Source organism: Ictalurus furcatus, chromosome 4 (genome assembly GCF_023375685.1).
Source record: "Ictalurus furcatus strain D&B chromosome 4, Billie_1.0, whole genome shotgun sequence".
NCBI classification, from domain to species: Eukaryota; Metazoa; Chordata; class Actinopteri; order Siluriformes; family Ictaluridae; genus Ictalurus; species Ictalurus furcatus.
In genome coordinates this window covers 994,016-1,011,923 of record NC_071258.1, presented here as the reverse complement: position 1 = coordinate 1,011,923, position 17,908 = coordinate 994,016, and the positions used below count along the sequence as shown (strand labels likewise).

Below are 17,908 nucleotides of genomic sequence, written 5' to 3'. Positions count from 1 at the left end.
AAAGTTGACATATTTGGGACTGAATTTCTGGCTTCGCTGCACAAAACAACTAAACATAACTAGCCAGACCATACAGAATATTCAAGGGTTGTTTTTTTTTGTGATTGTTGCTGACAAAAACGCTCGATTCTGTTGCGGCTTTTTTCAAAATCTGCGATGCGATTTGCCAGTTTTTTGTGCTTTTTTTTTTTTTTCCAGAAAACTACTAGACTTGGCGAAATTGCAACTGCATGAAATAGTTTTGCGCGGTGATGTTTGTTGGTAAACGAGACCTTTTAGCTGTACTCGATGACGTCACACGACGTGTCTCGGCCCAAATCTGCGGAAAATCCTACGATATGATACGTGATACGATACGATTTAGCAACCGTAGTCAATATTAGCAGTCAATATGTGACCAACTTTGTTGAGAGCTCAGGGTCGGCCTATCGTTATTTAGCGAATGATGACGGTGATGTAGAGAAGGACTAGCTGTTTGTCCTTTTTTCAATAATAATTCATTCAGAATCATTTTTAATAGATAGTGATCCATTTATCATTTCATTTCAGTCGTTGCCTTTTAAATCGACGCACCAATCCAAAATGTCTGATCGTTACCCCTCTATTAGCTAACGTGACTACGAGTCAGAGTCAGAGTCAGAGGCTGCTGCTGGTTGAAGATGTATCGTTTGTAGTGAGGTGTATTAGTGCAGTCGATCCCTGGCGTAAAGATCGGACAGTCCTCACAGTCAGGTCACCTATAAGCCAAGGCCATGAAAGAATCAGTTAATTGGCTCGAATATATATCTAATATATCTTTTAAAACTGAGCTCATGGTCGGTAAAGTCAATAAGAAATTAATGCACATCAGGATACCTGCTTTCACAGGCTTTGCATAGCCGTGACTCATTTCTGCATTTATTTGTTTCTCCTCTGTCCATTTTGCTTGCTTTGCTTTAATATAAAGTCACCTGAAATCCTAGCGTCATGCCAGTTAAATCCAATTCACTCTTCAAAAACTGTTCAAATTGGATATAACAGTGTGTCTGTTGCTCACCTGATTAACAGTCCAGCCTGAGTGTGTGTCATTACGTTCAGAAACGGCATCAATCACCCCAATTTCCAATGAAAATAAATCTAGATCCAACCAAGCTTGTTAACTATAAGCTAATTTCCAATCTCTCTCTCTGTCTTTTTTTTTTTTTTTTGGAAAGAGTGGGTACTTTTCATGTTCAAGCACATCTATTCTCAAATAATCTGCATGAGCCTTTAAAGTATTGATTCCGACCGCTCCATGGCACCGATGCTCAACTTGTGAGAGCAGTAAATGATCTCCTATTCGCACGATCTTTCTATTCTGCTCTTGTTGTAGCTCTTGTCTACTGCTATTCCTGATAAATAAATAAATAAATAAAAACTGAGATAAAACTAATTTATCTTTTATCTCTCCAACACAAAACATTTCACTACTGTCGACGATCACAAATCCTCTTCTGCTCCCGTTACTCCCGGCGTTCCTCAGCCATCTTGTTCTCGGACCTCAATTTTTCACAGTTTCTTCCTTTCAAACATCTTGGACTGTAAGATAATTGTGCCTGAGTCAGAGTGCAGCTGATTTACAATTACTAACACTGATTTACACTAACTAACTCCTCCTCCTTTTATAGGGCGCCATTTTGTCCTAATGGAACACCTAGTCTTCTTTGTCTTCATTTATGGATTTGTTTCTTTCAAGTCGTTAACGAGTTTCACAAAACGTTTGTTAAATAACGATGTGGTTTAAACGTCTTTATAAAATCGCAGGAGCTCTTTGACGATCGTACGATTTGAAGCGGATCGGCCGACAAAGTGTAGCAATACGACATTTTTTCCCAACTAACTGGAACAGCGCATTTGATAATGATAATGATTCTTTATTAATCACATGTACATTACAGCACGGTGAAATTCTTTTCTTCGCATATCCCAGCATGTCAGGAAGTTGGGGTCAGAGCACAGGGTCAACCATGATATAGCGCCCCCTGGAGCAGAGAGGGTCAAGGGCCTTGCTCAGGGCCCCAACAGTGACCTTCTGATCAGTCACCCAGAGCCTTAACCACTAAACCACCACTGCCCTGGCAGTGTTTATTTCCTGTGTAAACACTCCTGCGAGTGATTTAGGAATAAATTCCTCCGTAATCAGATTGTCAAACATGGCCTCTGGTTCAGTTTATCTTCACTGCACTACAGGTGAGACCCTCAGAGACGGACAGGGAGGAACGGTCGAAGACAAAGAGAAGTAGGAAGAGGGATCTCTAGTGATGTTCATTTAATATCTCCTCCTCGCTTAGCTGTAACACGTCTCCAGTTCCTGTTTGTCTACACTCTTTACTCCTCCTGTAAACGAGCGCAAAGCAACACAATGACTCTATTACACAGGGGGGAAAAAATCGGAATTTTTGACTTGTCAGCATCCTCCTGCTAAAAGCAAGCCGCGGTGTCCTGTGTTTCACGTTTTCACGTTTTCACAACTAGTCACGGTGTACGATCGGATGTCTACCTCCCCGCTGACTTATTCAAAATACAAAATAAAGCGTATTTTTGTCGTTTTTGGCTTAGCACAGCTCTTTTCCTCACAGACGCTCTCTCTTTCATCATATAACGAGGAAGTGATGCAATCTGACAGCGTAAATGTCATTCCCAGAATATCTTTCTAAACCTCTATTCAGATGGGATTAGTTTTCCATGTGGAGGTGTGTAATGTAATTATTACAGCAGTGTCTGCGGGATTTTAGTACGAACCTGCCATGCCAGTGGTTTTATTGTCTGGTATTTTACCTTCTCCATAATGAGTGGCAGAACTCCAGGTAATATACAGTATAACCTGTCTGAACTGACATGTTAGTAAAGATTGTGTTATATCCTGTGGGAAAAGAGGATTTTCTGCCTTTTTTCCTTAAGTATAAAGACGCTCGAGGAAGCGCTCGCTCTTTCCTACTGCAGTTTAGATGATGTGTCAGAGGGTTTTTAGGTTTTTACGAGTTCCCAGCACGAGATAATTGTCATTTCCTACAGACTAGCGACGGGTCGTTCATCGACGATTGTAAATGACTCGGGAACGATGACTTGTCTCAGATAGAGATCGGTTCATTTTGTGTTGGCCATCCTTTCATTGGGTTGTAACGTGAAAACCTTATAGGCTCTGTACAGGAAATAGAAATGATTAGTTCACTAATCTCTCGGGTCTCTTCTCCGGTCCGAGGCACAGCTCAGGAACACGTAAGAAGAAGCCCATAACGCTTTAGCTCCTTTCTTCCTTCCTTGATGTAGAAAGGACCAGAACAGTCCATCCCGCAGAACGTGAAAGGACGAGTTGTCTCCATGCGTTCCTGACGGAGATCTGCCATTCTTTGCTCTTCAGTGCAAATTTCCTGCATTTAGTGCATTTGTCGATATGTGAAGAAACTGCTTTGCTACATCCCAAAATCCAGATACTGTTTGATCACGGTTCATTCGTAGTCATCTGTGAAGTCCTCTCCCCTTGGTGATGCACTTGCTCATGATAATATTTGATGAGTAATGTTGATACATGACTGTCTCATGGGAGAGCTGCAGGATGTTTTACACGTGGATGTAATGCGGCATGTACCAAGCGACGTCCCACCCTGAGGATACCATGCTCATCTAAGACGGGCTTCAGACGATGCAATTTTGTGTGTATTGTTGGATTTAATCTCCTGCCATTGTTTGAGGCTCTGTATTTCATCACAAAACTTTGACTGCTGAATCATTTTGATAACCATGAGCTCTGCCTCCTTTCTCTCTTCAATGCTCGCGGCATCATTGACCCTTGGACGTAGATCTTTGACTTCCTTGGCGTGTTGCTTAAGTCTCGCAATAACTTACACCACTCAGAAAACTCGTGAAGCCGATCACTCAATGGTCTTTCTTCCTGTGTTTGATTATTATGAACTCGGGCCTTTTCGAAGCTCTGGGTCGTTGTCTATGATCTCTCCCACCTTAACATCACTGGGCAGTTCATTTGGCCACAGAAACTCGGGTCCTGTAAACCAGTTGGAAGATATGAGCTCTTGTGCTGTGAGGCCCCCGGGTGCGTAACCGGCAGGGTTCTCTTCAGAGGTTACATATCTCCACTGTTTAGTGTCTGTATTTAAACGAGTGTTTCATACATTAAATACAATTATCTACAAAGACATGAAATCTTTTGGCATCATTATTAATGTAACCAAAGACAACTTTCAAGCCTGTCCAGAAGAACTCTTTCAGGTTGTCGATTTCAACATCTTTCTTCAGCAAGTCACTTGTTCGTCCAGTAACTACAGCTGCTGATAGCTCCAGCCTAGGAACAGATGTAATCTTAGTAGGAGGAACCCTGGCTTTGCCCATAGCTAAGGAGCAATGGATTTTCCCTGATGTGTCAATGGCTCTGAGATACATGCGTTCGCCATAACCTGAAACACTAGCATCAGAGAAATGATGAACTCCGGACCGATTAGCAAAAGGTCATTAAAAGATGAGTTTTTGCATTAATTTGATGAGCAATCGAAGACTACACGGATTTTCCCAGGTTTTTATGGATGATAAACCCCATCATGGGGAATGTACCAAGCAGGAAGCTTATCAGTTTCTTCAGCTGGGACCTTTTCAGCATCTCCTCCAGCTATTGTCTCATTCGTCAAGTCATTGTAGTATTTCTCATCTCTTTTACGCCTTTTTTCTAAGCATCTGAAACGGTGCACGGCACAACCTTTATTGTTCGGCAGATTTGGTTAGGCATTTCATAATGACCATCTTCTTTGTGTCTGATACCTGTTTTCATTTTTGACACAAGACACAGGTCTTCCTGAGGAATACGACTATCCTCTGCTGCCTTCTCGTTGAAGTCAGACTCGAGTGCTTTGATGATATTTGGTGGAGTAACTACTTCCTTGATCTGCACTCTACAGATATAGTGAGCTTCACTTGTAAGACTGAGGGAAGATTGCAGATTTGCCATCACTTGTTTCACTATGATGTGATGACTCACACCAGAGGCATCACTATAGTCTACACAGGAATTACTACATCCGATAATGCTCCGACCTAGATCTGTCCTTCGAGCAAAGGGCTGGTTTTCTTTACCAGCTACGATTTCTCTGGGAAGGAGAGCTTAAGGACAGTCGAAGCCAATCAAATGGCCAATTTCACAAACTTGTTGAGGAGCAATCTCCTCAGCGATATGCGCTAGATGAGGCCATGTGCTTGCAGTTTTGGGTGTGGAAATGTGAGTTCTGTTTGCAGGGATGAACTCTCTTTAATAAGTTACTGGCAAAGAGATTTTCCTATCTGAATAAAATGCTCTCACTTGAAGACATCTGACATGGAACTGTACTCTTGTACTCATTGTTGAGAGTTCCAGCTGCACAGGTTCCATTTTTGTGTCAAGAGCTTGAGCTCTCTTCCTGGATGAAGGTAGTATCGCTCTGGGTGACAAGAAGTGCGTAAACAAGAACGTCACGGTTTGGCTCATTAGCGGTTGAGACCCATACTGGTACGATTGTAGAGGTTTGAGTATTATTCTTATCCCGAGTTACTCGGTTGGCTGTTGTTTCACCCGCAGTCTCTTTATTCCGTGCCGTCTGGTCTTCTATCCTTCAACTTCTCCCATGACTGTTCCGACTGTGGAAATGTCTTTGTTTCTTTGGTGCGGTCTTCATGTAGACATGATGCTTCTTCTGACATGTCTCGCAGATGCTTCTACTTTCACAAACCTTTGCGCGATGACCAAGCATCAGACAGCCAAAGCACAACCCATTCATTTGGACAGACTTGATTCGCTCTGGTACATTCTTCTCCATAAACCTGCGACATTTACCAATACCATGTCCTGGTCTCTCACAGAAGGCACATTTTCCAGCATTTGCCATCTCACAAGAGTGAACTGTTAACACTTCTGCTCTAGTGTCTTGATTTCTTCATACTTTTCCCTTTCCAGCCTCATTAAACTTCAGCGCATGAAGGGATGTCACTGGGTTGCAAGCAATCTTAGCTTCTCTTGTAAGAAACTTCACAAACTGACTGAAGCCTGGAAATGACTTCGTTTTGTCTTCAGGTTCTATGACCCAACGATTCCACCTTGAGGCTAACCAATCAGGAAGTTTGGCAAGGATTTTCTGGTTTTCATTACAATCATGGAGGACAAGGCTCTTTATCTGAGGCATAGCTGCTTCACAGCCTTTTAAGAAGTCAGCGAATTCCCTCAGCTCAACTCTGTCCTTAGAACCAATTTCTGGCCATGAATTCAGCTTGTCTCTGAAGGCTTTTGCAATGACAAACACACTTTAAACGCAAAACTGTAATCTTTGTACACATATTGCACTCTTCCACACAACTAAATAATCCACACTAATCCTATATGAAAGAAATGACTAAATTTACTTCATTGGCTACAATATTACCGAAGGAGAACATAATCTTGCATCTTGTGAAGTTCTTTTTATGTCCAGATGAATAGAATCACTTAAATAAACAATTATAAACACGGAACACTGCTTCATTTAACATGTACAGACGTGTTATGGTCATGTGACCTACTAATGGGCACTTGCACGGCCACGCCCCCTACACCAAGCACGTGTAATGAAGATTAAAAACGATCAGGGTGAGACTTGTGGAATTGTTTTAGTGTGACAAGCATGTGTACATGGTGAAGACACGCCCATTTCCGTGAATTACACAGAGATACAAGAATGTACAAGGATTCTTTCGTACAAAAGTCCTTAATAAATATTTCCCGACATTTTCACCATCAGCTTATGCGTTTTTAAATGGTCGATGAACACACCTTCGCACGTGACATACAAAATATACCCCCAATGACCGTCGCACGTAGTCCCATTTTTATCACAGCATTTTAAATGTAATTATAAATGATTTCTTGGTCAATTAAAAAGCGTAATCACTGGCAATTTGCTGGGGAATAAGACGAATAAAGCCCTTCGCGAGCTTTTCAGGAGCCTGAAGAGTTCTCATTTTTATCCTTTTCTTTAGTCCATGTTTTTTATATCGTGAACACGATGTCTACCATCTTTCCTGTTCGCTCCCAGTGCTCACTGTATCCTCTGTTACAGAGCCACCTCAGGACTCATATCATCATGCCAGTTATTTCCACTTCTTCAGAAAAACAATATTGGCACCTCTATTTCCCACCTGAGGTGAAGTAGTCTCGTTCGTGGTATCGCTCCATAAGAGATAAAACAGCAGCTGTCACCTCAGTCGTAGGAAAAAATGGTCTACATCCAAATGAGCTAATTAACTACAGTCTAATGTCTGATCTCTATTTTGTGACAAAGGTGCTGAAAGAGTGTTTCAGGCATAATTTTAAAAAATACCTGAACGCACCAAGACTTCTTAAAGTCTTAAAGAGTCATTAAAGCCTTTTTTTTTTTACCGTCTGTCGGTTCTCATTGTTCTACCAGTCCTCGGTCTGAGAGTTATATATAATTTATATTGTCTGACATGCTATACCTCTTACACACCTCTCAGATATCACTACTGCATCACCGCTATAGATCTCTCCTGGTTCAACTTTTTATCTCTCCGACATTTCATTACCATCGACATTTACAAATCCTCTTCTGCTCCTTTTACTCAAGGCGTTCCTCAGGGATCTGTTCTCGGGCCACTCGTGTTGACGGTTTGGTTTTATCGTTTATGTTCACGACCTTAGATTTACCCGTTCCGCAGATGACAAGGCTAGCTTGGAGCTTGAGACGTTCGTGATCGTAAGCGAGCCGTACGCATTTTTGCTTTTGCTATTTCTGCAGCATTAAAGCATCAAAGAGCATTCAAGTGAAAGTTTGATATGGAGCTACGCATCATATGTTCGTGCATTCGAACACTTTTTCTCTTACACTCGGTCGGAAAGACACGTGAATTGTGATCTGGACGTTCTGGTTCATGTCAGACAGCCGGTAATCGGATAAGGTATCCGATCTAGGAACACATGCGAAAGTGTCTCAGGTCAAATGGAAATTTCTTTATGTGTTCTGACCGTTCTTACGAACAAAGTTATAACTTGTTGATGAACATGACCACCTGATTATTTTATATACACAACTGTTTTTATGTTTTATGATAGTTAAAAATAAACTGATATTATTTTGTCTTCTGGGAAATATCTTATGTAGCGTCTGAAGGCCAGCATTTAATGGAAAAAAATTTTTTTAAAAAAAAGATCTTTAAACAAAATAAAAATGTACACCGATCATCCTGTTCAAAAGTTTACACACCCCCTGGCTCTTAATGTATCGTGTTGTCTTCTTGAGCATCAGTGAACGTTTGCGCCTTTTGTAACAGTCGTGTACGAGTCTCTCAGTCGTCCTCGGTGTGAAACGATGGATCTCAATGCAGAAGATGCTGGAAAAGTAAAGAATGTGCAGGACCTGGAGGATTTTTCTGAAGAACAGGCGGTTCTTGTGATCATGAGGCGGTTTAACTTCTCAGAACAAACAAGGGACTCGTGAAGAACTCTCACAGAACATAAAAACATCCGACCGTTGATCATCCAGGTAACGACACGCGGTATTAAGAATCAAGGGTGTGTAAACTTTTGAACTGGTTCATTTGTGTAAATCCAGGTATTATTGTGTCTCATGGACTATATGTAAACATCTTATGTGAAATAGCTTCTTCAGGGCAGGACTAAATAAACAAAATGCGATTTTTATGATTCCTCTTCTTTTTTTCTTTTCATTTTAAATTATGAACATTTTGCAGATTCTGCCAGGGGGGTGTAAACTTATGACCTCAATTGTACTTCATAATCCATATTATAATTACAATTCTCTTCCTACAGTGCCAGTTTACTAAGGACAGACGCAGGAGCGACGCCTTAAATAACAGAAGCTGAGGATTTGTGATTGTCAGTGGAAATGAAATGTTGCGTGGAAGACGGATCAGACTTAAACCAGCGGAGGTATATAACTGCGATAGCAGCAGCCGAGTACGTTATGAGACACGGTACGAGACGTAGATCCCGGATCAAGCGGAGGCAGAACACTAACACTTTTTACGCCGCGATCCATCAAAATAAATAAATAAATAAATAAATAAATGTTGCTCTCGAACACACAAAAGTTCTCTTCACATATTTCACCCGCACCAGGTTTCCATCTCCATCTCTTATATTCAATACCGAATCCTCCTCCTCCTCCTCCTCCTCCTCCTCCTCTTCTTCTTCCTCGCACGGCTGAGCCTCGGTGTGCTATTACTTCTGTACGCTCGTCTCTGTCTGTTAAAGTCGTCTGGTTCCTCTCATACTGCAGAGATTTATACCTGTGTTTCTCCTGTGTTGTGGAATACAAGCATTGGAATTTCCATAAAATCTCATCCATTTCCTTTTCAAACTGGAGCTAGAAAAATAGATCTTTTCACTCAACACCATTATCGTACAGTACTGCCTCATCGTACAGCGTCACTCACAATATTAAAGAATAAACCCACTGTGTGTGCTGCTGTCGTAGTAAAATAATCAGTGATGACGCGACGTGACGAAGCGGAGTTACTCTTACCACCACGAAGACGATTCTTTTCCTTCCTGAAGTGTTTTATTACCATCATGCTTCTTATCCTTTTATAGTTACTCACCAGCCTGTCTTTTTTCTCTTTTTTCAGCTTAAAGATGTGTAAACTCCCCGGTCCTGAAGATGTCGAAAAACGTAAAGTTACAGCGTTACCTCTGACTGTTACACAGCGCTGACACTGGAGACTCCTTCCCTACACGTTACACAAACACGTCTCCTTCACCATATCCGTGATTCTTTGAATCCGTTTATTATTAGTAAAGCGTCCGCTGTACACGTCCCTCTGATCGAGCCGTTACTATAGAAACGATAACGTATTAGAACGAGCGCGTGGATATAAACCACTGCCAGAGCCGCTGTTATAGGAAACTAATCAACACGTTCTGAGCAGAATAAGGCTCGGCAATCGTTCATATTTAAAATGAAACTCAGAAATGACGTTTATTTTGGTTATATCGTTAATCGTGACGCTTCACATGTAAACAGAAGGTATCATTTCTGCATAAAACTCGAACATTGTCCATGTTGTGCCGTCATACTTCCTTTAATCTCGTTTAAACGTGTTTATATTCGAAGGCAGGACCATTATTTATAAGCACGTACAGTATCTTGGAGAGTCTGGTCAAATTTGCCCGTGTTTTTTTTTTATTATTATTATTATTGTTCGGATTGCGTGAAAGTGGAAAAAAATTGCTGGGAAAATTGGGAGAGAAATTTCCTGCTGAAATTCTGCTCCAGTTCCTCTACGCTGCATTGCAGGAAATATCCTCGGAGACGGATAGAAAGAAAGATGGAGAGAGGGGGAAAAAAACGGGTAAAAATGTCCTTCTGTGATAGCTCTGGTGATGCAGATTTAATATATTCTCTGCTCTGAGCTGTTACACGTCTCCGGTTCCTCTTCATCCTCTCCCACGCACTCCTCCTGTACGCAACGGCATCACCGTGACGAGACAAGTACGACGGTTATGTTTAATTTTCTGTCCGTTTTATTTTGCCATTGTGTTAAAAAAACAATAATAACGTGGGGGTTTTCCTCCACGATCGGCAGCGGAAACAGGAAGCCGGTGTCTCTGGATGCTCAGCGTGAGCGTGTGATGTTCTCTGACCTAGATTAGCTGGAAAGTATAAATAACTTCTGAGCATACTTCTCCACCATGTCTCAATTCCCATTCCTCTCTTGATCTGTCAATTATGTTCGTCCTCCCTCGTGATTACACACACAGGATCGCTCTCTCCTCCTTCTTCTCCTCCGTCTCCCTGCGAGTCCCAGTGGTGCTCAGAAAGCCATGTCCGATGTTAACAAGATTAATTACCCGGAGCGCGGCGCGTGGAGCATTCTGGCTGTTTTTCTTTAGCAGCATTAACAACCATTAGAACATTCGAGTGTGTTTGGAGAACAGGATCTGCGGTGGGTTTTGTAATTCTGCTACAGTTATTTACGCTGCAATTTAGGCTCATCAGAGCACGCCTAGGGAGAAAACACGTCTTTTCTTTCCGCGTGCACTCTCCTGTTGTTCGGCACTAAAGCTGCACTCGTCCCGCTTCCGTTCCCACTTCCATCTCAAGCCCTGTTGTGTTTAATCTGATCATGAGAGCAGCCTGACAGCGTGCTCTTTAAAAACGCAGATACCGACATCCACAGGTGAAACTGTGTGACGTAACCCGAGCGTATGATGACGTTGCATCACTAAACAAACGACAAAAAACACGATCTGATCGTATTTCAAAGATTAACGATCAGAGCGAAGCAGACGGCAAGCTGTGCTCTGTGAAAACATCAAGAGGAGGAACTACAGCATCTTCCTACAGTACAGTCCAAATCACCTGATAAAACATCCTCATTACATTTAAACTGTGTTTAACAGAGATCTAGCAGAGCGCTCTCCGTTAAACACGACAGCACCTTAAGCGTGATCACTACACGGCAAAAAATGACATCTCAGCAAGTGAAATTATCTGATATCTCTAATATGGTCTAATTTATCTGGCGTTTCCAATTATACGATTACACTGAACCAACAGGCGTTACAGGTTATATGGTCACACGACCACTTCATAACATTAACAAGAGCTTTTACTCGGCATCGGTCCCACATTGCTGCGATCTACAGCGCCTGAGAAAGAGCCCACGCAAAACGGGCACTTTAGCCGACTTTGGAGCTCTATTTCAGGTTAAAATGACGCCTCGGGCGCTGCTACGGAGCTCGTCATGTTTCAGTCGATCGTTTTCCCTCAGAGACTTTATTTATTCAATCAAATTTTGGGGAGAATTTATACATTTATTTATTTATTTATTTTGAAGATGTGGTGAACCTGCAGGACGTTTCGTTTTAAACAATATTAAACCTCGGTTCCTGGCGGTTTTGGATTTATTCCGTTTTACACAGACAGAAACTCACACTGCTTTGCCATTTTTTTTTTTTTTATGATTCAGAAATAAAAAATAAAAAAAAAGTCTTTTCAGTTATATTTTTCTTCATTCACTGATTCAGAATATTTGAAGAATTGCATTGAATCGAATCGTGAAGCCAGTGCCGTAAAAACTAAACGAATCTTGACCGGAGTGTATCGTTGCACCCCTAATAAGATTACTAAAAGGCTATTTCTGGTGGTTTTTACTCGTTTCAAGCTTTAAATGTTCTTATTCTGTTGCTTAAAAGGAGAAAATGATCTGCCGGTAGAGTGACAACAAACTGTTTCAAGCATGAAATGAGTAAAAATGTCTAGAAAGAAGTTTAAAATCTCAGAAGTTGTGATAAGAAATATACGCTCACTTTCTCTCAGACGAGCGTAGAATCTTAGAGGGAAAAGCGGTTCCTTGAGGGTTCTTTCGAAATGAAATTATTGAACATTTCTAAAGGTTTTTTTGTCTATATAAGTCCATAGCTGTAGGGTTTTTGCCCCGAGCGATGCTTTAGGCTGATAGATAGGAAGCGTGAAGCGCTGAGTCATATGATGATATATGATGACTAAACAGATGAAGCTGATGTGACGTTAGATTTTTGATTTAAAACCTTTAAAATTGTTAAATATAAAAAAAAAACTATTATTTTATTGTTATTATTTTTAATACAACACTTTTTACTGTACTGCTGGCCATTTGTGATCAAACCTTTAATCCGTATTATAGCCTCAGAGAACCGTGATGTGATGTTTTTGTCGAATCGCTCCACCTATTCGTAAATAAATAAATAAATAAAGTGGACTCAGACCGGTGTAGGTGTGAGTGTGTGTGTGTGTGTGTGTGTGTGTGTGTGTGTGAGTGAGTGTGTGACAAAACCGGAGCACGCAGCTCCCTGCCCAACGAAGTGCTTCTTATCATCAGAGCCATAATTGGACTAATGGAGGCTTTTCGGAGGTGAAAACATGTCCATAGGCTCTAATAGCAAACGCCTACAGAGCCACAGAGCTCGCTATTGTGTTCGTGTTTTGATCCTTTCCTCCCACTAATCACAGAGGAACTGGAACATATCGGCTGCAGGCCTCATGACAGGCTGTGATTTAAGCAAAGCACGGGTCACTTCGTCACTACAGGGAGCAATGAGGAACAGCAGAGTTAGAACCGTCAACATCAGAGCAGCGGATTTTATTATTAATGCAGCATCGCTCTAGAGGTAGGAGTTACCTTCTGATTAGCAAGACTAATGACTGGAAGGACATAGAAGGTCATGAGTTCAAATCCCTTCAGAATAGCCCTTAACCCTCAACTGCTCAGTTAATAATGAATCAAATATGAGATAAACGTACGATGCTCGGTATGAGGCCGTCTGCTAAAATGCCATAAATCTAAATTCTATAAAACACGCAAAGTACAGAAATAAAAACAGGAAGTTCAAATACAATATCTGATCTGAGAAGCCTGAATGCAAAAAACATGGATCTAATAAGAATAAGAAGAAGAATCTTTATATTTAAAAATCAGACTTTTTTCCATGTGGTTTCAGATTGGACTGAAATCAGATTCCTTGCCCTGCGACGAAAAGTGAAACGAATCAAATCAGTCATGTTTTTTTTTATTATCATTAATCTTTGGTTGTTGTTTTTTATAATAATTTTTTAATGTTTTTTATTGTCCTTTGATGTGCGGCGTTTTGGGAAATCACAGAGCGGAAAGCCAGGTGACGAAGCTCTGTGTCCGCTGCATTCGTTCGTTTTTCATTTCAAAATGAAAACTAAAACTAAACGCAGGCGAATTTCCAAAGACAGAATGCAATACACACAGACCTTTTATTGTTTACGTTACTTTTTTTTCCTTTCTTTTGGTTTTAATTTTTTGATTTCCGTCTTTTCATTTGATTTTCAATGAAATTTTCAATTTCGTGTCATTTTCAACCCGAAAATGTTTTATTTCTATGTTAAAAAAAAAGCCGGGAAGGACATCGCTTTAGTTGTAGCCCTCACAGCGACAGCAATAAATAATGGCACCTTCTTAAATTTCTGTCATTTTCTCTGCACTAACTTTATGTGAAACCAAATGCAAAACAGATCTGTCAGAATTCATCTTACTCTTTGATTAGAATTAGAATCTACATTACATTTATACATTCTGAATGTAGAAATCGCATGTTTGAGGGGGGAAAAGAAAACGTTACTACGGCTGAATGAATAACAAATGAAATGATAAACCGTCTGCTTAATTCTCGCACTGGATAATGCGGTGTAAACGTATCGGCTGATATTCCAACACAAAACTCTAACGCACTCCTGGATGAGATCGGACACCGATACAGATCTGAACGCGCACATCGGATTTGGTCACGTGTAATGTGCAGCGTGGACGCCGGGTCTGAAAATCCAGATGTAACTCAAACAGATGTGAGCTGCTGTGTGAAGCCGGCGTCTATTAATGTACGATTAGATCCTGCAAATGGCAACATGCCGCCTACACACTCGTGTGGACTCGCATTGTGCTGTGTGCAAGAATGTGTGTGTGTGTGTGTGTGTGTGTATGTGTGTGTGTGAGGAATCAAAGTGGTTCAGAGACTAATCTCATCGATATCAGAGTGGTCTACAGGGACAGAGAGAGAGCGAGACAGAGAGGGAGACAGAGAGAGAGAGAGAGAGAGAGAGAGAGAGAGAGAGAGACAGAGAGAGAGCGAGACAGAGAGGGAGACAGAGAGAGAGAGAGAGAGAGAGAGAGACAGAGAGAGAGCGAGACAGAGAGGGAGACAGAGAGAGAGAGAGAGAGAGAGAGAGACAGAGAGACAGAGATTTTCAAAAAAAAATAAAACTGCCAGCAAAACAGTAATGCTGAATTTAAAAACAATTTAATTTGATGTGAAAAACTAAGAAATAAATGATTACATTTAGAAAAAAATACAAAAAGTTCATTTTGGAGCTATTCTCAATGACTTCCTGTACTAGTTGTTGGTTTATCCAGTTAAACGCTCTCTAGAACGTATAAGCCCCGCCCCACCCTGCCCGGCCCCGCCCCACCCTGCCCGGCCCCGCCCCACACCCGGGTTTCCAACAGAGTGTCGTACTTCTATGGAGTAATCTGTATACCTCAGATACCCTTAAAATATTCTTCCAACAGGCAGGAACTCTCGGATGGACGTGATGACGGAACGGAGCCGTAGCAAATCTCCCAGTTCCTCATCATGATCCCTGTGACCTTGACCCTGATACAAACATTCACCCACTGCACCTCAGAAAGGTCTATCATGACATACTGGGTCAGGTGACCCAGCACTAACACAGTATTCAGGTCGTCATGGTTACGCAGAACCACCTGCACAAGTGTTAATTCATGAAGTGATCATACATCCTACATGCTCTAATCCCTCTGAAGGCCACACCGAGCACAGCCAGAACTATCTGGATTATCTGGATTGGATTAGTCCATGAGCATGTTTCCTGTTCCGGAAATTTTTAATTAAAAAAAGGAGAGAGAGATGGAGAGAGAGAGGGAGAGAGAGAGAGAGAGAGAGAGAGAGAAAGACTCTGATTTAAAAGCATAATGACTTGTTCAGTGATGTGTGAAAAAAAATGAAAATAAGAACAATACACAAACGGGTAATAACTTCAACAAATCTTAGACACACACACACTCACACACACACACACACACACACACACACATACACTAACACACACAAACACACACTAACCCCCCCACACACACACTCACACACATACACTAACACACACACACATATACAAACACACACTAACACTCACACACATACACACACATACACACACATACACAAACACACGCACACACACACACACATACATACACAAACACACACTAACCCCCCCACACACACACTAACACACACACACACTCTCTCACACACACACATACACACACATACACAAACACACACACACACATACACACATACACAAACACACTCACACACACACACACATACACTAACACACACATACACACATACACTAACACACACACACACACACACACACACACACACACATACACACATACACAAACACACTCACACACACACACACACTCTCTCACACACACACGCATACACTAACACACACATACACACACACACATACACACACATACACTAACACACACACAAACATACACTAACCCCCCCCCACACACACACACACACATATACATACAATAACACACACACACACACACTAACACACACACAAACATACACTAACCCCCCCCCACACACACACACATATACATACAATAACACACACACACACACACACTAACACACACACACGCACACACACACAAGAAATCACGATGAGCAGTTATAATATCAACAAATGTCTCCCTCTCTCTCTCACACACACACACACACACACATACATTAACAAACACACACACACACACACACACTGCTTTGTTTTTGTGGATTTTATATGAAGCCTGTATGTAGCCTATATACTGTATGGATGCAACTAGCTGTATGTAAGATGGATTTTCTGCACTGAACCTTTAACCTCAGAAGCCACAAGAGAAATGTTTTTATTTTAAACAAAAGTTGCACAGAGTTTTTATAAAAGGCACTTTACATTTGTCAGAACTCTCTCTCTCTCTCTCTCTCTCTCTCTCTCTCTCTCTCTCACACACACACACACACACACACACAGAGGGGAGGAGTTTGCTGTACTCACCCAGAAGAGCAGGTTGAAGAAGACCATGGCGTAGCGCAGGGCCCTCATGCAGCCCTCGGCCATCCTGCAGCGGCGCAGCTCTAGGAGGAAAATGAAGGAGAGGTCCAGGTAAAACACCACGTACTTCCTGCCCTGTGCTGTGGCGTAACCCGCTTTGGCTGTCTTTGTCCCCGGCGCCGTGCGGAAGCTGAAACCGAAAGGTGCACCGCGGCACTCGCGCTCGCTCCCGAAACAGAACGGGGGCGAGCCGGTCTTACTGTCCAGAGAGGGACTCCGCCGGTACGGGGTCTCATCCGTGCTTGAGCGGCGCATCTTCAGATTAGAGGAGGCCGCTGAGGCCCCCGAGGGCCAAACAATCCCCACTTTGCCCAACCAAGAGCTTAGGGAAAAAACGAGGAACGAATCAGATTTTTTTTTAATTTGGGAGACAAAAAAATGCTCAGCGTGTGGGTGTGTCTGGGTGTGGCATGAAGTTTACATCATTCCAAAGAAGTCTCACTTGAGATGAAGGTCTTAAATCTTATCTTAATACACTTGATCTTTAGAGTCCCTCAGCAAATCCACCTCCACCTTCAGCTCCACCTTCAGCTCCAACTCAACCTGTATTCCAAATACTCAAGCTTTCTGGATAGCAGTACTTACACCTTCTGAAAAACTTATCAAGCAAATGCACACTCTTCTCTTCAGCAGATCCTCCTCCACCTCCACCTCCACCTCCGCAATCCCTAAAATCTGAACCTCAGGTGAGCTCGAGCTTCAATCCGACACTCTGATATGGATACGAGCTGAATGAAAGCTCGATGCGAGACAGGTCAGAGAAAGACAGACAGGTGAGACACGTGATACACACCTGTCTCACTCCTATAAACACAACCTGAACTTCACACGCAGTCAGAATCCAAAAAGGAGGACAGAAATCCTGCGCTCCACTTTAATGTCAAGAGCTTTAAGTGGACCTGGACCCAGATGAGTTGTTGTCCTACTCCATCCTTCCACGCACTCAACCTGTGCTTAACCTCTGCGTTCTATTCCTCCCACTTTCCCTCGTCCTTCTCCACAAAGAACAGGATAAAAATCCACGCTCAGGATTCTCCGAAAGATCTGGATATCCGAGCTGAACAATTAAGCTCACTTATCCTTCACAGATCCTCTGGGCTTTCATTAAAAATCTCACTTTCCGATGCATTCCATGGAAAAATTTCAAACTGGATCGTTTTCCTTCAAGCACGCAGAAAAAACACCGCAGC

At 42.0% G+C, this 17,908-nt stretch overlaps 1 protein-coding gene across 1 annotated transcript in view; it reads right to left on the bottom strand.

Moving 5' to 3' along the window:
- The window catches only part of tspan4a (tetraspanin 4a), a 72,870-nt gene extending 55,897 nt beyond the window's left edge, over positions 1-16,973 (bottom strand). The window contains exon 1 of the mRNA XM_053622472.1: positions 16,662-16,973. Coding sequence (XP_053478447.1) covers positions 16,662-16,973 — 312 coding nt within the window. The remainder of the gene's footprint in view (positions 1-16,661) is intronic.
- Between the last annotated feature and the right edge of the window lie 935 nt (positions 16,974-17,908).